Source organism: Vanessa tameamea, chromosome 11, assembly GCF_037043105.1.
Source record: "Vanessa tameamea isolate UH-Manoa-2023 chromosome 11, ilVanTame1 primary haplotype, whole genome shotgun sequence".
In the NCBI taxonomy this organism is placed as follows: Eukaryota; Metazoa; Arthropoda; class Insecta; order Lepidoptera; family Nymphalidae; genus Vanessa; species Vanessa tameamea.
In genome coordinates, this window is record NC_087319.1 from 8,879,003 (window position 1) to 8,902,486 (window position 23,484).

At 36.9% G+C, this 23,484-nt stretch overlaps 3 protein-coding genes across 3 annotated transcripts in view; 2 read left to right on the forward strand and 1 right to left on the reverse strand.

Annotated features, from left to right (window-relative positions):
• LOC113402589 (RNA/RNP complex-1-interacting phosphatase homolog) overlaps nt 1-16,760 on the forward strand; it is a 39,719-nt gene extending 22,959 nt beyond the window's left edge. Inside the window, exons 3-8 of the mRNA XM_064216243.1 lie at nt 2,214-2,242; nt 3,069-3,156; nt 4,662-4,741; nt 11,639-11,679; nt 16,138-16,245; nt 16,328-16,760. Of these exons, the coding sequence (XP_064072313.1) occupies nt 2,214-2,242; nt 3,069-3,156; nt 4,662-4,741; nt 11,639-11,679; nt 16,138-16,245; nt 16,328-16,482 (501 nt within the window). The 3' untranslated portion in view covers nt 16,483-16,760. The remainder of the gene's footprint in view (nt 1-2,213; nt 2,243-3,068; nt 3,157-4,661; nt 4,742-11,638; nt 11,680-16,137; nt 16,246-16,327) is intronic.
• Nucleotides 16,761-20,508: 3,748 nt separating this feature from the next.
• LOC135193519 (uncharacterized) lies at nt 20,509-21,063 on the reverse strand. Its single transcript, XM_064216323.1, has one exon. It carries the CDS (start codon nt 21,061-21,063, stop codon nt 20,509-20,511), a length of 555 nt encoding a protein of 184 aa, XP_064072393.1.
• A 983-nt stretch (nt 21,064-22,046) lies between these two features.
• On the forward strand, nt 22,047-22,565 carry LOC135193520 (uncharacterized). The gene has a single exon (XM_064216324.1). It carries the CDS (start codon nt 22,047-22,049, stop codon nt 22,563-22,565), a length of 519 nt encoding a protein of 172 aa, XP_064072394.1.
• Nucleotides 22,566-23,484: the final 919 nt, after the last annotated feature.

Genomic DNA, 23,484 nt, shown 5'->3' on the forward strand with positions numbered 1-23,484 from the left:
TGTCAGCGGTAATCAGCGATTTATTAAGGACTATTGTTGATAATTTTATCATCGTTTTCTTCGTTCTGATTTGTCACATGACTTGTAAATGGCCGCACAATAATCGTTACGATTAATATTACACGACTACAAATATCATATTGTTACTTTCTAGTTATATTTTGTAGCCCAACAATGAAATGGAATACCTAAATATTTCTTTATGAAAATTTGCAAACACTGGCATGCTTCTATCTATTCATGTTTCTTTCTAATCAGGCTTGATTGTTTCTAGAAATGTTTCTTCTTCTAAATTTACAAATTATTTCTTTGCCAATATAGTTCTCTGGAGACGTATGACTTAGGTTTGTATTGAAATAATGGTACCACATTACAGTAATAGTAAAAATCTTTCAAGAGTGAGTAAAACCTATGTTAATTCGCTCAATCAATCTTATCTGATTTACGTAATTATCATAAATTATCGTTGTAATGTAGCCTCAATAGCTCAACGGCGTAGGCCACCCAGTTATGTGAAAGTTGTAGGTTCAATTTTGACCATTAGATTATTGCTGTGTTCCAGTTAGCTAGGCAATGGTTGTCGAGTTTTAGTAGACATACTTCTATATAGTATACATTTAGAACAATTATTCTCTAAAAATAATATTTGTCTCCTTAACAAGTAATCTTTCATAGGTATAAACAAAACTAAAACATATGTGCATGTGTCGTGACAAATGACTACATATATGTAATGTTAACATTGTCGGAATCTGTGAAATAAGCTTTCGTTTTACATATATCAAACTCGAACTCTTATTTTTTCTTTCTTTCATGTATACATATGTACGCAAGACTTATCCACAATTTAATGTGACATACGTAACAAAAGTAATGACACCGATTCATTAATTTCAAAAGCAAAACCGATAAGAAGCTAAGAGATATATAGAAATAGAATGAACATACCAACATACATATGATTGTTCTAATTATAACCGTCCTTTTTCTTCCGACGTAGTCAAATAAGACGATCATTAAAGGTTAAGTTAACTATAGAATGTTTTACAGCTTTATTATTGAATATTATATTTTAAATTCACCTTAAATAATAACATCATTGGTTTTATTTGGAGTCTCTGCTTACTTTATATTTATAATCTGTTCACACGATAGGTTGAAGACCGCCTGAGGACAATATTAATTTATTATACCACAAATTCATTGATATTATTGTGTTTTATAATTATTTATTCAGTGTTTAACCGAGACATAAATCAATATAAACATACGTCAGGTATTACGATTATACCGATATGTTAATAATATTATTACTAAGTATTTGGATAATCGAGTGACTAAGCTTTGTTGTGGTAATCGTAATAACCATATTGTTTATGCTGCTTACGCGATAATTATTTTAGTATAAGATATGTGAAAGGATATATTATCGGCAATAATAACTTTGCGTGGCAAAGTTCTGTAGTAATATAATTGAACACGTGAAATGTTAATCAATACTGCAATCAATATGCAATATTTATACTCACTGTATATTAAATTTAAACCGAAACCACCAGCGTATCCAAATTGAAAATTAACCCCTTTTAAACACGCCCCTCGGCGGTCAATATTTTTTATTTGATAATCTTTTTCAATCTTGTCAACACTGCCGATAAATTATTGCCACCATAACAGCCTGTTATTAGGTACCTGACATTTTATTTAAGGCGATTTTGTCCGAAATTGAAAACTTTTAACTAAAAATTTTTGCCTGCGGTGCAACAGAAATGGGTTTTGGGATTTATGATCAACGTTTTATGGAAAATTATGGTTATTTAAAATTCTAACGTTTGTTTATTTTTTTTTATATTTACATTAAGTTTGACTTCTTAGAACAGTTTTGTATTTACTTAGTTTAGGGTTTTCATAGCGATATCTGGAGAGAGTGATGTTTACGGGTTTACTAATTTAGAAATTCGGATGTCCCGTCTTAAACTTGATTCCATCAGGTGGCCCACAGCGTCATAGGTCAACGACACCGGTGAGGTAGGGCTAGTTGATGATTGATCAGGTCTCTTATCAGTGCCGTGTCGCCTACGTGCGGCATTTTCAAAGTACTATTGTCTATAGCCACGATGGTATGTACTAATGATACAAAAATCATCGCCATGTAGCATAATAATTATCAGAAATGTAAAAGTTTATCATAGCTCTTATATTGCTTGTTTCAGAGAGTGCAGAAAAGCAATGGGTTTCCTGTGTAAGTATGCACAAAATTATAATAGTTTTATTTACACTACATTCAGTTGCTTAGTGGCTAGACTTATAGGGTAGTATTTGTTTAAAGCTCAGCCTGCTTTTGAGTCGTAACAAGTTTCCTGCGCGTAAGCTTAAAACTACTGTAAAACGGAAAATACCACGAATTATTATGAAAAATCAATAGGCTTCATAAGAAATTTCTAAATTGGCTAAAGTGAGAGAGTGGACAAATGTTTTTATGTTTTAATTGTTCTGACCAAATTTTATTCACGGTGCTCAATTAATAGATTTGATAACTGTGCAAGAGGTATAAATTGATTAATTTTATTAAAATAATCTTATATATGCATATAACATGTAATTTGTATTTTTTTGCTGTCTTTATAATTAGTAGTCTCATGCACACTAAGACATATTGAAGGCACGAGCGTTACTCACTCATCTAATGCAACACCGATATTAATTTTACGTGGAGGGGCGCGCATTCGTGATTGAATATATCTGTATTATAGAGCAAAAGTTAGTGCTTCTCCCTCGCAGGTGCCCTTTATATTCCATTTTCTCACAGTTAGGACGACAAGTCGATACCATCATGTAAATAGGACTACAGAATAGATTTAATTAAAAAAATTGTATATTTTTTAAACAAACAAAACATTAATCAATCATGATTTAACATTAACAATAGTTTTTATGACAGTTTTGGATGTATTTTTAATGTTATATTTCATAAACTTGTCGGATGATATATTTTTGAAGTTATTATATTTGATATTATTTATTCTATAGATCAAAAATATCATTCCATAAATATTTTTCTTTTCCAGATGGGATATAAAAACTCTTTTAAAAGCTATCCCAAAGTTGGGAGCAGTGATAGACCTGACTAATACGGCGAAATACTACGACCCAGCGGTATTTCTTACTTTATTTTTATTTTTGAATGCATATTTGTTTTTGGTATTTGGAAAATATATAATTGAAGATTTGGGAATGTTTATTATGATTTTTTTTTAAAAATGACCGTTTTACGGTTAATCTTTTTTGTGTAGCTATATAATACTTAATAATATAATTTACTAAACATTCGAATAACATTTTGTACTGATTTGTTAGTTATGCAAGTTTATAGTGGATATGTAAAAGCAACCTCTCAAGACAGGATAACAATTTTTAGCTGTTAAGATAGCGCTTGTAAAATTCTCGTCTTGCCCAGTATGGTCCATACTAGAATAGACTACGGGGAAGCAATAAAGTTATGTTCAGTTTTACGATTGAAAGTCACATTTTCTACTACGATGCTTTGTTCGTTTCTATGTCTGATTGCAGTGCATTTATCTGCTAATATAATCCGATCGTAAACGAATTTTTCATGAACCAACAAATTTCGGATTTAAGTAAAGCCCAAATAGTAAACTATAGCATTTTAAAGATATAATTTACCTATTACCTTATCTTAACGTATTTTTATATCGAATAAGATATTTATTTACAAGTAATACTACATGAATCAATGGTGTCTCGACTATTGTTAACATTTCATTTATATAATTCAAACGTTTTAACAATGTATTTGAAACGTCTGCATTATGTATTGTTATTTAAGAATATTTAGCTTTAACTAGTTAACTGATTTATCGCTTATTGCATATGATTTAGACCCAAGCTGAGTTGTTACACGTAAAATATTTTGCGTTATTGCGAAAGCGTTGTTTGTGATTACTTCTAGCATCAGTTATCCACTCTATCAAAGTTTTAATGTTTCGTTGTTTTGGCTTGCTTTATGGACATTGTTTGTTCAGTATATGTTAAAGTTACTACAGTAGCGACAATGTACATTGTTAATATTTCGTATTGTAAAATTATTATTTTGTTTACAAGTTTTATTTCCAGACACGAATTGATTGCATTCCTTGTTTTATGTTTATTTAGTATTTAGTTTCGGTTTGTTCTCAGCGTTGAACATAAATTGAAATATTATTTTAGCAATCATATTAATATAATATTTTGTAGTTGTGATAGTCACTGTCATGTCACTGTGTGCACAGCCTAGCTGTCCATTTACAGACTAAAGAAGCAGTGTAACGAAAATAATACTTATTATAATTACTTATTAAATAAAAAATAAAAGTTTAACGATATTTATAACGATAAGAATGACGTCTTATCTGATACTTAATTCTAATAAAAAAATGGTTTTGACGACGTTGGCTTGCCGTCACTCGCCGACACTGATCGTCTATCAAGTCTATATCAGCAACCGTCCGGAAATGGCGGAGATAATCTAATTACTGCCGCTTGCAAGTCAAAATATAAAGATAAAATCGATATAAATGCTGTCATCAAGTCTTTCTTACGTTTTTTTTTTTTCGATTTCAAGGGTAAAATTGTCAAGTTAATGTAATTTTTTTTTTCTGTAGGAGCTGATATCCAAAGGTGTACTGTATAAGAAAATTTTAATACCAGGTCGCCAGCTACCGTCGCAGCACATTGTTAATATGTAAGATAATTTTTTATTAAGTTTTGTATTTAATTCTTATTAAATATTTTATTTATGTACGAAATTATATATATACCAGTGGAAGGTACGGTACATCTTTCAAGATTTTTAATCTTTGTATTTATAGAATTCACTATTGATCCAATGTTCTCAGAAAATAAGTAATAATATTACCCTATAAATCAAACAACTCAGACATCGATCAATGCAACAACCTATGTTCCCTTTTTGCACTCGCCGCGGATTTTAATTTGAAGCGTCGAATTGGCGCCGTTCGTAGGCCGAATATGGGTAATGTTATAAATCTCTGCGCATGCGTGGGCGTTGTCGGCGCGCCTGAGGGCCACAGACGCTCAGAGCTAGTGTAGTGTAGTGGTACCACTGGTACCTCTTTAGATTCAATTGAAGCCGGTCACATCTAGCGCTTGTGTTCATTGGCGGCGCGCTGCGTCTGCGTCCCACGCGTTTACTGATGCCTTTTGGAATTTGAAAGGCATTTGTCTCTAGTACGTGTCGCCCTACGAGCAACATATGTCTCACCGGTTATGACAAAAAAAAACTATATTATTAACTAGTTCAATTACAAATTTGTGATGTTGAATTATTTAATTGAATATTTAAAAAATGTGCTTACCAAACAGTGGTATTAATCAGATTTTTATCACCTGCCTAAACTAAGAGCTTTAACTCGAAGATTATCTCGGTCATTTGTTTAGTCTTTTGTTAGAGGCTGCACGACGACGAAGGCTAGCTTCGCCATAAATAACCATCGGTATTTCTCAGATACTTCGTCCCTGTTATCGCGCCCGAGAGCCGCGCATCTGTCTGTCAGTTAGGCTTCGACAAATGTGCCACCCGTATAGCTACTTCAAAGTAAGCGCTTAATAACGACAAACAATATAAAAAGTTTTAGAATTTCCTATTGGATAAATATATTTATATATTTTAATATAGATAAATATAGATATTATTGAGAAAAGTACAACGAGGTAGAGATATCGTGGTAATATCACCGCGGTGACCTTTCACTGTACGAGACGAAGATGATCATGTGCGCGCTCGTAATGATGCTCGCGTGCCTCGACCGTTTGTTCATTTATCACGGCTATATTTTTACTTGTTTTCCATGTCGACTGTCCACGATCATGTCGTCATTACAAACCAGCCCGTGTACCAACAATCAGGCCGACTATAAATTGTGACCACCGTTGAAGTACGGATTGTCAGATTAATAGATTTTTATGGTTCAAGACTAAAGGGATTTCTGAGGGGTCAGTTTATTTTATTTACGCGCCGCTAATGAATACTTATTATCTTTTATGCATTATCAATTCACAAAAGAATGCGATGCCGGATATGTGATGTAAAAACATCGATATTTTCGATGATATTAAAAGTATCGATTCGGCCATATTATGTTTCAATATTTATATAATGGATACCGTATCATCTGATCACGCTAAATCCGCATTAAAGCTTTTTTTCTTTAATATTTTTTGTTTGTTATTCTATTAGCGCATGATTGAGAGTTATCTCGAGACAATTTGACATAGCAGTATTAAGTCATTTTACTATTTTTAACTTATTAAATCAAGTTTTCAATGGGAAAACCAAAAATGTTGTTTTTATTTGAGCAGACGTTCTAATTGCTTCAAGAAGCTTCTATTGATGTCAAACATATTTAAGATAGTCCTTAATTATGATTAAGACGTCATACAAAAAGTATGACAGTTCCCGTTATAATCTTATACAACTTTGATTTAGATATTAAATATACGACGGATACTTCGATTCATCTTACATTTAGTATTATTTGACGATAAAAATAATTAATCTATTGAAGAAACAAACTGTTGGCTCTCTATAATGTCTGTAATAATAATAATAGTAACGTGCCCATTACGAGTGGTTACCGCGTTTCATTCGAAGTAATAACCGATGTTAATACCGACAATGTTATAGTTTCCTTTCATTACATTGCTGCTATATAATCATTTATAGACCACACATGTAATAATTGAGACATTGGACAAATATGTATTATTATAGTTGGTTATCTTATTATTGTGCATAGTTCGACTTGTCAGTAAGCCTTACGAAATTACTCGCGCCGACCTGTGGGACTTAATTAAAATCGGGTTATGAAACATGTTCAAATACATGTATTGATTAGGGCATAATCTTGTTTTAATGTTCGTAATAATTATTCTGGTCGTGTAATGCTAGGTCCGTTGGACATGTTTCAAAATTTACCATAATCAAATTAACATACGCCTATAATGCCAATATATTCAGTGTTATGTTCACAATGTTTATAGTTTATTGTTATTCATATATGTATTGCAATTAATTTTGATTTTCCATTTCAATAATTCTTACTTTTTGTGCCGAGATGTTCCAATGATTAGAGCGTCTGAATGTTAACCGAAGCATTTGTGTTCAAATACGGGCAAGCGTCATAGTGTTCATGAAGGAATCTATCTAAGGTATCTAGGAAGGTATCTAGTAAATGTATTATTGCTGGCCCAATCCCAGCAGTGATACAATTACAAGCCGTTTCTGATTAAACGGTAATAAATAAATAATTTAACTTAATTTTCATGTATTTATTTCTTTTTTGTTCTTCATTGTCAATTCATAATAAGGATATTTATTTAAAAGTACAGAGTATTAAATATTGTTATAATTTAATATTCCGTGACATAAGTGCGCGCACTTGAATTAATCACAAAAATGACTCACGATTAATGTTTTGAGTATTTAGTACCGCGGTTTATGTATCACTGGCGCCGGCTTTTGATGCTAATTAATGAGCACATCCTACATGTTTATAAACTGACGAATGCATGTGTATTATTTCTGTTTAAATTTCGAAAGAAAGTTTCCTTTTGGACGTATAATTTAATTGCTTGGGCACTTTATCGGAAACATATTAAGGAAAACTTTTATACGTCATAACATAATTATACATATTTTTAAATATAATTTGACATATATATGAATTGGTAGATGATGTATAATTCATTGTGAGTTGTTAAAATATTTTTATATTTATATAAAACAATTTCGTGTTTATAATTCAGCCCGCGATTGACTAAAACCATTATTTTTAGCGGTTTGTTTTTGAGTGCCATTTAAGGCAGTGTCATAAACCGCAAAGGCATGCTTATTCTGGGAACCAACAATTGTCATCTGTAGGCACTGATTCATTGCATCTAATTGAGATGAGCTTACTAGGCTCGTAGTGAACACGTAATACTTATGCGACTTCACGTGAGTCACAGTTTGTGGGAATGTTCTAAAAGGAAAATGAAAACTTGTTGTTGGGTGGTCGTATGTACATGTGATATTGCGGTTTTTATAAAACAGAAAATAAGGTAAAAAAAAATCAAGTAATAACTACTACGGTAAAATTGTTATCTAACATAAGTTCTGAAACGAAACAATCAACTTAAAAGTAAAAAAAGTGATTTTGTATTATATATTTATTTATTTATCTGGTTATAATAAATGTAATATTAAATGTAGGTATTTCGATTGTATATTATATATATCTTCTTAACGTGATGATTTATATATATTTCCGCTCTTAATGCTTGAGTGTTTCTTTTCATTTACATAGAATCACCGTCAAAGGATAGTGTGGCATTAAAATCAATTTACAAACTAGATACCGAGTACATATATAGTTAGTATTTTATAAAAAAATTACAAACGGGTGATTTAGATATTTATTAAAATGCGATCTACGACCATAGATTGTCTATTTCGAGCGTTTCGACAATTAATTGGCGGTTTAAAGAAAAATAACTTCATCATGTATTTTTTAATATCAGCGCGTTCATCATTCCAACATAAAAATTCACTCTCATCATTTTTCCATAACACGCCATAAAAATAAGTATAACTTCAAAAATAATATTTGAAAATGTAAGCAAGTTCAAACGATTGTTTGCCTTACATCTTATATCATTTATATCTTTTATCTCATATGAGTATCGACAGTTCACCGCCTGAGGTGGTAACGATGCGCCTACTAGTTGGCAGTTAACAGTAATAACTTTGTATCTCCACATATCATGTTCTTTAAACATCGTGTTAAAATGAGACCAGCTCGTTATATTTACGCGCTTACATTACGAGTACAAACGTAAATTAAAGTAATATCAATATTTGTTTCATTTCAACCATGCGATGAAACGTCGTTTGACTAAAAATAGACACTGTTTTATAGACATGGACTAAAGATAGACCTAAGGTAGACTCCATTCTTTACGGCAAGGAACCTTGGTGTTGATTTCGTAATTTTATCATGTAAATAATTTAAAATATATTTGTGTGTGTATATTTTTAAATAGGTCAATTTGAAATCGGTTTGTTTTCTTAGTATATTCTTGTTCAACCTTTGGCCCGTGGTACTGTTACAATACATGTCTCTGCTTTTAAGGACGCTCCGGATTGCATGGGAACCATCTGCATCCTTATCTGGCGTTGTATCAAAATGTCCCCTATTATCTCAGATTCGACCACTTGCTTGTAGAGCACCGACGTGTACGTTGTACACTACCATGATGGATGCGCTCCTATCACTTATGTGAGGTCTCTTGTTAGGGGTGAAAATATGCTTCCATCTATCAGATCAGATTGTTAGTGGTATGTAAGTCGGAGTCGTACATTATCACGTCTTATGTAAACAGAATCGAGGTCGATATGCGACTTATCATATAGTACGAATGAAGTTCAGCGGTGACTAATATTTTTTTATAAAATAATGTATAATTGCTTGACTAGACCTTCTGAAGCATAATTTTATCTTGTGTATTTTTATGGTGCGTGTTTCATTTATAAAAAGACCCCACACACTTGGTGACTGATTGGATATCTTGGATTACCCATTGGAGATCGCACATTGATAGCACATCGTATTGAGTTTGCCATATGATATCTCTTATAAACCTTTGGGCACGCAAGTGTGATCGCGGACGCTGGAGGTTCTGGTCCCATCTGTTGTTAAAGGTAATAATAATTGCAGCGACGTTTCTCGCAGTTAAATAAATTTTCCAGTAACGCCACGCAGAGGCACGGTCTTTGCCGCATGAAAAATACCCGGATTATAACTCGGGAGCGATCTACCGACAGATAACGCCGCTAGATATAAATTATCACACACCGTAAGACGCAACTAATATTAAATAAGAAAGCATGTAATTCACGTTGGTTCGATCTACCCGACCGAGCAATAAAATACACAATTCTGACAGTTTTTAAATAATGACGTCCGTGTTGGTTGGTCAGGAAATGCTTAGAAAGTTTAATTCAAAGTTTGGCCTTACTAATCCAATCTTGATTTTGATCTCAATAGTGCAGTGAATTGTTATTATGTTTAAATAAATATAATTATTAAAATAAACTCATTTTCGATTGTAGTATTGCGGCAGACTATTTTAATTGCAGTTCGTGGTAAAGTACAGGCTTTGCCACGAATTAAATAATTATATAATAACGACACAAAATATGTGCTAAGTAAATGTTACGGCAAATTATAATTATACAATAATGTTATAGCAGTAAGTTTATAGTAATTGTAGCCTGGTTACTAGAAAATATAACATACGTTGAAAAACAAAAAATAAGTGTGTGTAAATATTTGTTTAAAAAAATTGAAGTAAATAATAAATAGAATAATTCTCTGAATGACTCTAAAAAGTGCGGTTCTAAGATTTTAATAACATAAAGCACAAACTTTGTTTCCTCATTAAATAAGGAATTGGTCGGAAGGTCTGCTCTCGGAATTAAGTTATAAGATTGTACGCAAGACGTATACAGGTTTCAATGAATTTGTCGAATCGTGACTTTATGCATAATTAAATTGTTTACTCTTTGGCGCCAGTCGCCACACGTCTTGGATAGATTCGTTTAGTAAATCTTATTGGAGTAAAGATTAAAGTTCTTGAGAATTGTTTGTTAATGATCTTTTGTTTAACCTCCTACAGCTAGCAATCTTAATTTACAGTTTCACGGGTAATTTTATGATTGTTTGTTGATTAATAAAGTTATTTTTTTTTTATCATTGTTAATGTTTTGTTCAAACTTAAAATTTTACCTTAACAATTTGAAAAAGTTTGTTATAATACTCGAGGGAACATTTGTACTATTTTACATGACAAATCACAATTATCACAACTCTAGTAGGCAACTTTATATTCAAATTCTAAAGGCTGTATTTATTGGTTACAAGTTCCATCAATTTGCATCCTTTAAGGACCACCCTTAGACGTCATTTAAGAAAATTCCAAACGGTATTCGGCGCCACCTCTCCTATCAAATAAAAGACATTTGTTATGATGAAAACAAACATAATTCACCAAATAGGCAGAAATGCAATCCACCGGTCGGCAGAAACGCCTTGTAACTCTGGGACGCCCACTGATCATGCGGTTTTTAGGTGTAAAAAAATCGATTAAAGTATGGCGACACGCTGCGATCGATACAAGATAATATTTCATTTTGGACTGCGAGCCGTAGTTTTAACATTTTTGTAAATTTCAATTTAATATTATGCGACGGCGGAGATGTTGTTACATATCATTTTACATCGTCGCCAAGTTTTATTGATGTTTCACTATTAGGAACAAGGTATTATCGAGTGTTGGAATGCAATAAAATTACACAGCAAATTGCTTTTATTTTATAATAACGATCATTAGTGCATATACTCATTTGTAATATATTATCATATTCGATTACTGATAACGTTACGTTCATGTGTTGATTTATTCATTTATTAGTTAAGCTATTTAAGTTTACTGCTGTTACATATTATGTACTTTATAATTTATAACTGATAATTTCTTATTTCATAGATATATCTTATTATTAACACGCTTTTGTTTCCAGGTTTATGGATACTGTGGACGAATTTCTAAAAATAAATGGTGGTAAGTTTTGTTTGTACAAGAATCTTTTGATGGTAAGGTTTCTTTAAGATATAGATAGGTAGTCTTCTGCTGATTGGTGTTCTTCCGTTTAGATGCATCTGCACTTTTGAGAACATTCCTTTTAATGATAAAAGTGCGACGGCATTAGGAACAATCTGTTTATTTATCAATTAAAGATGAGTATGCCTAAAATTCCGAATCGGACAGTCTTCTTCCATTTTTGTATAATTTTATTAATTTATGAGAAAATAATTTGTTTGTTTTTCTACTATTTTTGTTATGCCTAATAAATTAAAATTATTGTATTCGAAACGTTTCTAATCTTATTTTCGAGGCTAAATTCTGACAATGGCAAAGTGAAAAAATAATTTGTATTTGTATACTTTGATGTAGGTACGATTCACAAGGAGAAATGTCTTGCGTGGGAGAGAAGTTTCGGTGAGGTGTTAATGCACGCCCATTGCCTAATTGTATTACTTTACAAGACCACCATAAAGAGTGTCATTGAGCTAAGCCTTTATAGTCACTAATTGTTATTCTGTTGTCGATGTCGTCTTAAAATACACGGTGATCACGATTGTACAGTTACCTTCAATTGAATCTTATGTTTTTGTATTTGACTGTCATTTGATTCAATATAATTTATATAATAAAAGACAAGATACTATGAGCGCAGTATTGTACACCAAGGCAAGTGCCACTGCTAGAAAAAATATTTTTAATTATTAGTTTGTCTCGTGTTCGGCGATGTAGGAAAGCATTGTTAGGAAACTTTTGTCTAAAAATTCTACTCTTAAGGAAACGAGGCATTAGCCCAGCAGTGGGAAATTTACAGGCTGTTCCTTATTTTTGTTAATATCATCAGTCATCATAAAGAAAAGATTAATCTTGTCCATCTCATTTGCAGTGTTAATCTCTTACGTAACGTGATCATCAAAGCTATTTGAAAGCTTATCGTTAATGCTGGACACAACATACGATTTCAATTAAAGTTCGATACGATTTCGACTCGGAATGCATAACGCGTTTATCAAATAAAGAGCTTCAATGACATCTCACTCACCATTATAAAAAGGCTGCGTCGGAGTTCTCGTTCAATTGGTTTGTCAATAAGTCATAGCAATCAAAACTAGTAAGTTCGGTCCACACGTCTGAGATTATCGGCAGCTACACTTTTAATTACATTGACACAAATCGTGGTTATCGTCGAACTTCTCACGGTGCCGAACTCAATATTCAGAATGTTCATTAAGTTCTAATTACGAATGGGCGCCCTTGTTTGTCTTGATCACCAAAACTAGCTTTTATTAGATTACGTGGGTAGTTTCAATTAATAGTGAGCATACAAGTATCTGTCGGCGTTTTCATTTGTAATGGCCAGTTATCGGTGTCGCTAAGTAGATTGAGTGAGATGAGTATTTTAAGAGACTGGTTTTCTATGGTTAGCGCTAGTTTCTTAAATATAGGCCGAATCGAGTTGTTTAATCTGTTTTATTTATAAGATACTATTGTTGTTACTGGAATTGATTAATATAACTCTCATGATATGTGTCATGTTGTTCTATTTTATGTTTGAAATCGACACTTATTCTATTTTCTATCACATCACTTTGTTCGATCTTATATAATTTTTTTGCCACATATACTGAGTCAAAGGCTTTTTTCGATGCATTGCATTAAATGTTATTATGTTTATGTTTGTAATTGAAAACGAATTTTGCTCAACATCTGCAGATATACTAATATATTTAAGGAAATGAAAATATTTATATTGGTTTATGCAAAAGTTTTCCAATAAGTACATTCGGGCTTTAGAGGTGCAATATAAGTACACATTGAAATAGGACGTGGCGCTCCGGCTCGGTAATGCGACGATATTCATATTTCACGCGCTATCGCACGCAAATCGCGCTCGTGTTCTGATTTACACGATATCGCAGCACGGGGAATGTACTACACTCGCTACCGTTCGTTTAACCAAGGGTGGTCTTAATCGGCGCATTCGCCAAACCGCTTTCGCCTTTGCTTTCATATTAAAATATAGTTTAATTTATCAATATCATAATATATTTTACGTTACTTATAAAAAGTCAACGTCAATAAAATATAATGAAAAATTATTTACTTAAAATATTTGACGCGTGTGGCAGAAGTTGTCACAACTCTCAGCATTGCTAGAGTGATTAATTAGCTATGGTGCCTTCATAGACAGATGACTTGCTTCTAATCGTTGAATATTTTTTAACATATTTATTAAAGTCGTACTAATTTTACGTCAAATTATTCTGCAGTGAATAAGCCAAATTTGTTTGTTAGAAAAACACTTTAAGTAAGTATGGGAGCTAAAAATATCGTTGCTTTGAACCAGTCCATTTTGTTCAAACATAAAATAGTCGTAGACGAAGTTGCACTCCGGGCTAAGGGGGCCACGGTGACAAATGTAGCTGAGATAGTATTATTGGGAACGTGATAACGAACGTTAAAAGATATAAAATTGTGACATATGGCAATAAAATAAATATAGATGATAACAACTATTATTCGTTAAGGTATTTTTATATCGAGAGAATTTTTGAAATAAATGTTATGTAACACAAATATTTTACCGTCGGTGCATCATAAAAATACCGAATGACAGAACGTGTAGTGCAACAGTTATCTTTTAAATACCTAATCAGTCAACATCTCATCCCGGCCCACGCGTGGCGCCAAGGAGAATGAGGCAATGTAGCGTGTAAGAGACGCGCAATTAGTCGAAGCTGGTTATTGTTGGACAAACTATATATAATTCTCTATTTTATTGTTATTGTAAAATAAATATTTGCGCAATTATTGTAATATTGATGTGAAAAGTATTGTTAAGTCGAGACATCATAATCTGAGATGCGTGTCGTAAAGTCCTAATAAGCCGATTACGATGTAAGGGGGTCGGCGCGTGGGCGCATTCTCCCGTATCGCTATCGACTTGTCTCAGTATGCACTGATTGTCGACAATCGATCCGCAACAAGATGCTCGCACCTATCTATGTGCATGCCTTGTAGCCGGAGATGTTATCGAAGCGAATTTAAGAATAAACTGATGTTGGAGTAGGTACATACGACTAAATATTTAAAATTGTTTAATGTTATAATTAATTAATTATAAAACCTTTTCCTTCACTTTGTTGTTTGGTTGTAATATATTTTCTTTCAAGTCTTACACGTTACCTTTGTTACTTAAATTAAACGTGTTTAGCGTTTCTAAAAGTTTGTATAATCTTGAAAGAAAAAACAAAGTATCTGCAGTAATTCTTTTGCATTTACTAGCACTAACCGTCTGATTTCTACATATTAGTGCTATTCATAGCGACATTCTTTTGCATTTACTTTTATATATAATGTAGATATTTGCAATAATCATATTAATTTTTATTTTCTCATGTTTCTAGAAATAAAAGAAGCAAACTTTTTTTTCCAAGTTGACTCTTATAAGTTCCTTATATCATCGTACATACAATATAAAATTTAATGCAAAACTGTTCTTTTTAAAAAAAAAAACCTCTTTTTCTCAAATGACGTTACATAAACAATTAAATTTATATGTAACCTTATAAATGTAAGATTATATTTATTCTTTCAATTTATAGTCTTAAATATTTTGAGTGGGTAATTAGGTAACTGGTATAAAAGCGCCTAAGATCTATTGTAGTAAATTAATATGTTATTTTAGTATTCCGTATTTCGTTCAATGTGGGAACTTTTTGTAACAAACTTCCATTTCTCCACATTTGTATCGTGTTAAAAAGCTGTTTACGAGGATAACGGTTTTAAAAATCGCGTGATGTGTACCCAATGAGATTGAAGGCCTAGATACTCATTTTATATTATCCCTTAATTGGACTTAAACCTTGTCTCGATTCGATAAAAAAGTTTTAATTTTTTTAAAGTATCATTAAATATTAAAACTTTTGGGACAAATAAAATATGTAAATACGATTGCTCGGCGCTATGTCGGGTGTGAATTTATCGTCATACTTCAAAGGTCTTCCTGAGGAAGCGTCAAACCACGGCCACGGCTTCCGCTCACCCCGTCCACCCCTTTCTATATCTACCCCGTGTAGGGTGTGAGCGGGTGAGAGTCAACGACCCCCGTCCGATGTTTGCGGTGCGATTTTGAAGACACAAACATGAACTCGCCGTTTATTTTTCCCGACGACCATTTTACTTATTGATCGGGCATTGTCTGATAATTCAATTGGAGATGGTATACTTATAGTGATTTGGTGATTTATTGTTTGATCTTTTAATACGTATTCGATTTAATGCTTTCATCTCTTGAGGGTATTTGAGGTGATCTTCAAATAAAATTATTTGTTGACTGAATTTTGATAATAGTCCATCTTTAGAATATCATGAAAACTTAGTTTAATGATTCCCTAATGTAATTATTTAATTAAAAATAGATTAAATTAATTTCAGATTGGTTGATTGGTGTTCATTGCACTCACGGTTTGAACAGAACGGGCTATATGGTCTGCCGTTATTTGCGGGACCGTGTTGGGATTCCCGCTAAAGATGCAATAAAAAGTATAAATAGTAGTAGAAATTGTGTACTTTACAAGTGTTTAAATTGAAACGAATTTCGTTCAGTTGTAGTATTTTTTTACAGGCTTTGAAATTGCGAGAGGCTATCAAATAGAAAGAGCTAATTTTATTGCTGATCTACTAGGTAAGACTCCAATTCCACCAGATCTAGGGAAGGAAACAGTGGTAAAGCCGGTAGAAAATGTATATCAAATTAAACAGTCTGTGTCCGATAAGTAAAAAAGTAAATACAGAACCAAAAGGACACGTACGTGATAATACACACAGCTGGTGCGTGCCGAGCCCAAAGACAAAGAGAAGAGAACGCAGTATTTCCAAATCAAGTACATCATCCTATGAGTTTGATTATAAATATGATTATTGATAATCAAATATAAGAACTATAATATATACATAGATATTCCGACTTCATTAAAAATGGATTACTTTAAGTTTGAAATGAAGTGTCTCCAAGGAATACCAGATAATGTTGACTTTTCTGAAACTTTAGAGTATATAGTGTTTTGTTTCAGGTTCAAAGCAAATATAAATGTTTTAAAATATAAACATAATATGTTTTTGATCAGTTTGACTTTTTAGTAGACGGTTTTGTACATATGTTTAGGGCATGTAATTGCTTATATACATAAATGTATCTAACTGATAAATAATTCGATAATAGTTTATTAGCATAATCAATTGAGCAATATTTATATACACTTTTAAGCACGCTTATTTTTTGAATTATTTGTGCGGTATAAATATATGTATATTTTTTAGTTTAAATAAATGTCATCTTTAATATATAATTTTGAATGCGCCCTTTAAAAAAAACACAATGAATAAAAATTATAAAATTAATAAAAACTGAAAACTGAATTCGTGTTTTTTTTGTCAATCCATTGCAATGAAATCCATTATTCTGCAACAACTATTCGATATAGGTGACGGAGAGTACAGAAACTGGTAGGTCATGAGAATAAGTCTAATTATGGTTAAATTTGTTGGATCACGTATAGTGACGTGAACAGCTTGCACGTGTTTGATAGCATCGAGATGGCTTTGAGATAGGTAAAGCTATGATGCGTTGGGTTTGGCGCGTGACGAAGGCACTTGGAACAGGATAGGAAAATATTAGTGTCCGTACATGGTATGTGACAGTAGACGTAGTAGTTTCTTAATTATAACATAAATAATAAGATTTTACAAAAAAAATGTCCTTTACGTATGCGAGCCACCTGAAAGAAGTAATTCGTTAGATCTTTCGCTGTACCCAATATATGGATCATATTTAGATTAGGAAAGATAAATACAATGATATTGTACGAAGGGCTTGAGCTCTAGAATAATAATATTACTATAAAAAAATAGAAAAATTAAAAAACCTTGACTCAAATCAATAAATTGATAAACATATAAAGTAATATTTACCACGTGTGACTCGTTATTTTAAGTTATAACTCAAGATGTTTCAGAATTTGAATTTCGCATCCCTAGCTGTCGGGCCAAAGTGCCAATTAACCACGTGTCGAAGTGTCTGACAGCGAAACTACTGATAATATGCTCTTATTCGGTTTACATTTTAATAACTTGTAACTCTTGATATAATATAAGTATTATGTGCTCCCGAATGATTTTAAAATTTAAAGACTGACCTATGGCGCTGGACATATTGTACTGTATATGTAAACATTTGCCCTTCCTATTCCTCCACTTATAATGCGATGGGACGGCAGATCCGACAGACACGGAAATAGTTCAGGCGTGAATATACATATTATGTTTTAATTAATTGATTAGTTTATTTTTCTCTAGTTTTGAAGTATGTATCAGACTAAACAGTTTATTTTTCAAAACCTATTTGAATTAAGGAACGAGTATTTGTTTTAAACATAGAGAAAAATGATATTAATTATATAAGTTAAAAAAAATATTTCGTAATGTGAAGAAATCTGATTAAATCTCTTGGGCTTTTATTAAACAAAGCTTCTGGTTAATTGTGTGCGCAATGAAGTCGATTTTCTCTACCTGCTCCGATGCCCTTAAGATTGCGTTTACGAAATATGGCCCGTGTAAGAATTTGGGTGCACTTATTCTGGATAATTATCATTATCATTTTATATCGCAGTAATATGTAATTGGTTCTTGGAAATATAAAGATTGTGATTATTTGTGTGCGACAAAAGCCCTTTTAATAATGAATATTAAATAGTTTAAGACCATATGTATATATACATAAAATTGTTGTTTTACATAATTTATAAATTTAAAAAAACTTATAGCCAAAACAAGCTCAGAAATGTATCCGTTCGGAATAATGTGTATGTAGTATAGTCTAATAATATAATGGAATTCGACCGATTGACGATTTATAAACATACATGTAGCTAATTTATTGATAATTCGCAAATTACAATTTTTTATCGGAAGCTTTGTACTCCTAAAATAAATATAAAAATAATAAGATATTATAGCCGTCTCTAACGATGTCACAGATTAAGAAACTAGGTGTGTTTTATGTTACAGAAAACCGACTTATATATTAGTGTTGTTTGCTCAATATTTTCCGGGACGCAGGTAACCTTCTTGTCTCTGATTTATTTGTTGTCGATACGTGGTAGCTTTCACGAACCGTCGTCTCTTGTATCATTTATTGCTCTATTGTTTGCTTTTGAGTTGCAGATTACGAATGCTTTGAGTAATTTACTCCTAACCACCATGCATTGTAGAGGTTTCTGGTACTACCATCACTATGAATTGTCATTTACCAATATTTGTAGTCGGTATAAATTTCGAAAGTTATTCTTATGTAGCTTAGGCTACACCCGCGAGTACCACTAACTTGAAGCGATGTCTCCCCAAAGTATTTTTATTGTTGCGTTATTTTGAAACGAGGGCTAAGTTTAAACGAGATTCATCATTAAAGGCGTTATCTGTCGGTTGGAAGAACATAAATTAGTTTCACTTTGTTAGTTCCTAATAAAATTTAACATCTTAACTGGTGTTATCTCATATTTTTGTTTCAAATCTTAACTACCTGGCTTCCGTCAAAGCGTATTTCTCCAGATCCTTGGCTTGAGTGACATCGATGACCGTTTAATTTATGTCCATTACTCGAAACTGTTTCGTTTTAATGTGCTCGTTTACATCAGTGACAGTTGGTGACGCTTCGGGCGCCATTTCGATTGTTATCGTTTTATCGGAAAATGTTCTGTAGGTCAGTTATATTTTTGAAGTGTATACATTATACAATCAGTAGTCGTGAGTAAAGACAAGTTTTAAAAATTTATTAATGTATACAAAATCATTAAGTAAGTTTTATTGTAGTTTTCTAGACTGATTATACATGGTTTCATATTGACTAGCAAATTAAGTTACAAGTAAAACGAAATTGTTTAATATAATTAAGTATTTCTGGGTGGTGGTGGGGGTGGCTTTTGCAAGCCCATCTTGCTTCACCATCCGTTCATCAGATATTCTTCCATACTTAATATTGAACTATATAGAAATACATTTAAGGTTTTATGATTTTTATGTAACAAGACGTCCAGTTACTAGAATGTACCCGCCGATTAAGCCGATACTTCCATTTTTGTCGTGGCTCCTTGATGTAATGGAACTTTAGTTTTCCCGAAACATATTAAACATTTCCCGACAAATTACGAGTGTTTCACTAACGGTTTATCTAAAGATCCCTTTTTTTTTGTTGACGCAGGGTAAATCTTCATAGATACCCGACTCCTGGGGGGATGTCGAGTTATGTGAGATTTCTACTCACTAAAAACACCTGCGATGGCCGACATCGGCACGGAAACGGAGAGGCTGCGAGATCGCTTTCGCAGCACGTCCGCTGCCCCTCCCGTGCGTTGCTCCGCTCGTGGCTGGCAGAGCACGACTCAGGAGGGCGAAGAATGGTCTCGCCCTCCCCGCACCCCTCGCTGGTGCGTACACCGGCAGTCCGGGGCCATAACCGGACTGCCGTCCTCCTTTCGGCCGTATGAAACGGATGCATGAGACCCCCATCTCACGCACCCACGGCCGGAGGGAATGCTCTACATATTCCGCCCCGGGCAATGGGGTTTGGAGGCCAGGAGGACGACCCGTGGGTCGTCTCCGCCGGGCGGGATCAGCTCTTTCCCGAGCCCGCTCCGCAATCTCCTTCTGGACCATGACGGTCTCACAGAAGGAGACTACGGCCTCCCACGCCGATTCCCTGCGTAGCATCGCCGACACGACTGCCCGCAGGGAGAGATTTCGTCCGATTTCTTAGACCAAGACCTGCCTCTCCACGGTCCACGCGGGACACGCTTCCAGCGTATGCTGGGCAGTGTCTTGGTCCGCCTCGCAGTGGTGACAAACCGCCATCGCCTCGCGTCCGATCTTACACAAGTATTCTCCAAAGCAACCGTGACCGGTCAGCACCTGTGTAAGTCGGAAGGTGACTCGTCGCTTCCTACGCATCCAGGCCTCGAAGGCCGGCAGGATCGCACTCACGACGCGTTTATGCGCGTACCGATCTCCACGGAGACGGGCGCACCACGTCTCCTGCCACCTGAGCGCTCCGAAAGCACTGGCAGGGTAGGACGCACTTTCGCCACTTTGACGAAGGGCGCGAGTCCGGTCGTAGATCCTCGCGTCCCTCTCCGCCAGGATGTCCAACGGCGGAAAGCACGCCAGAAGGGTCGCCGCCTCGAAGGATATTGTGCGATATCCCCGCACCATGCGGATGGCCACTCTCCGCTGCAGACTCAGGATCTTAGTCTTGCAGCGGTGGGCGCACGTCAGTCGGTGTGACCAAACGGGCGCACCGTAAAGGGCCATCGATCGCACGACACCAGCATAGAGGCGGCGAACCTCCTCCCTCGGTCCCCCGAGATTAGGCAGCAGTCTGTGCTACGCACCCCCTGCCTTCTCGAACCGGGGGGCCAGGAGCTTGAAGTGCTCTTCAAAGCTCCAGCGACCGTCCAGGACGAGGCCCAGGTATTTCATGTACCTGGTCACCTGGACGTTTAATTACCTACGCGAATGATTTGCGAACGGGGAAGTTCCCGGCCCACCGGCCACTTGTGGAACCATAGCGCCTCCGTCTTATGCGGCGCTATCCGAAGGCCTAATTCGCAGATTTTCGCGACGACGATTTCGACTCCGAGCTCGGCAAGCCGTTTGGTCATCTCGAAGCTCAACCCGCATGCTAGCACCAGCGTGTCGTCCGCGTAGCAGACGACGCTGACACCGGTGGGGAGTTCGACACGCAGAACCGCGTCGTACGCGAGATTCCACAGGAGCGGACCTAGGACCGACCCCTGTGGAACCCCACAGTACACTTCCCTCCGGGTCCTCGCACCGTCCTGGCCCACGTACACAATGTACCTGTCGTGCAAGTAGCTCCCGACGATCGCCTGCAGGTAGGGAGGCACACGGTGATACACGAGGGCCTCCCTGATGGCTTCCCAGGGCAAGGCGTTAAAGGCATTGACAATATCCAGGCTTATCGCCAACGCTACGCCACCCTGTGCCACCGCCTGCTCCGTCCAATGCACGGCCAAGTCGCTCCGTTGCCCCTTGTGTTCAGATATGGGTCGCCCGTCGGCCCATCGCCTGGGCGCAAAGGCATGCTGCCAGACGGGTGGTGGAACGAAGAAGGGTAAAAAGCCTGCTCTTTCCACCCTGGCTCGTACGACCGCGGAGGCTCCCGGCTCAGCACCGGGCTCTGCCCCGCAGGAGGCCATGGAGGTCAGCAATTCGCGGAAGTAGGGGTGCTGCAGACGAACCTGAACCACTGCCGCAATGCTCAGCAACTTTTAATGCATAGGTCCATAGGGCTCGCGGTCGTGGCGGAGCCCTATCGCGTTCCCGACCATCCTCGCTGGTTTGGGGACGCCACCGGCACCGTGGCCGCCCATTGGGCGGGCGGTGAGGGGGTCCCAACCTGTTCTCTGCTCGAAGCGGGGCAGGGGTTCGTGGCCGTTCGGTGGGGCCCCTTGGCCATTGTGGGGTGCTACGTCTCTCCCAACAGGTCTCTCGCCGACTACGAGTTGTACCTGGACGGGCTGGGGGACTGCGTTCGCAGATGCCTACCCCGTCCGCTGATCGTCCTAGGGGACTTAAATTCCCACGCCAGGGTTTGGGGTAACTCTAGAGACGATCCGAAGGGAGTGACGCTTCTCGACTGGGCGGCTGGTTTGGATCTCCGGCTCGTAAACGTTGGGTCGGAGAGCACATGTGTGCTGTGGCAGGGTGAGTCGCCACCTCCTCCGGCGTCGTGGCGTTGTCCAGGCCGAGCACCCGTAGCTCGCCCATTTTCATTGGGCGAGCCACCTTAACGTTGAGGTCCTTGAGGACCTCATGCATCCGCGCCGCGAGACGGTCGGCTTTCTCACCACTGTCGGGCCCGCTGAGGTTCATCAGTACCCCGCCAGTGATGGCCTTTTTAAACTCGACCGTCCCGATGACGAGATAAGGGAGCTGAATCCGCGTACGGCCAGCTCGCATGACCTCAGTATAGGTCGTCGTCGCGCCTTCGACGACTGTAATGGCGACTACCGCGGTCGTCGGCACCTTTGGAAGCCTCTTCTTAGGCCCAGATCCAGGTTGCGCCTTTCTGGCCGCGACCGTCGCCCAATTCACGGCAGAAGTCGTCGGACGAGAGAGGGCGGGCACCGGTGGTAAATCAGTGACCGCCCTCCTTTCCCCCCCCCCTCTTTCTCCGTTTCTTGGGCGGAGGAGGATCTGCCAATAGGGCCTTCACTGGCCGGATCGGCGCAGCTCTCCCCGCTAACGCGGGCCTATACGCCCTGTCGGGGAAGAGCTCCGCCCTGAAGGCGGCCAGTTTCTCCTCCATGAGGCCTCCAATTTGCTCCATGAGCCCGGCTTCACTGCTCACCTGAGGAGTAGGAGCGCGTGGAGCAACAGAAGCCCTCCGCGATGCCGCAGCCCCCGCAAGAGCGCGCCCATCCTGAGCGGCAGGGGCACGCTTCCTGGACGCGACGGGGGCTCGCGCTGCAGGCGCCGCAACGGGGGCTCGCGCTGCAGGCGCCGCAACAGCGTTGGATGGATCCGACGGCTCAGTGGGACCCTGTTTCGCCTGGAAGGCGTTAAACTGTGCCGTCAGCTGCTCCAACCGCTGAGTGACGGTCGCGAGTTCAGCTCGAAGCTGGGAGTTCTCCCGCTCGAGCCTCTCCACGTTGGCGCCTTTGGAGTGACGCCGCAGGAGCTCAGCGACCGCCGCCTCCATATTGCGCG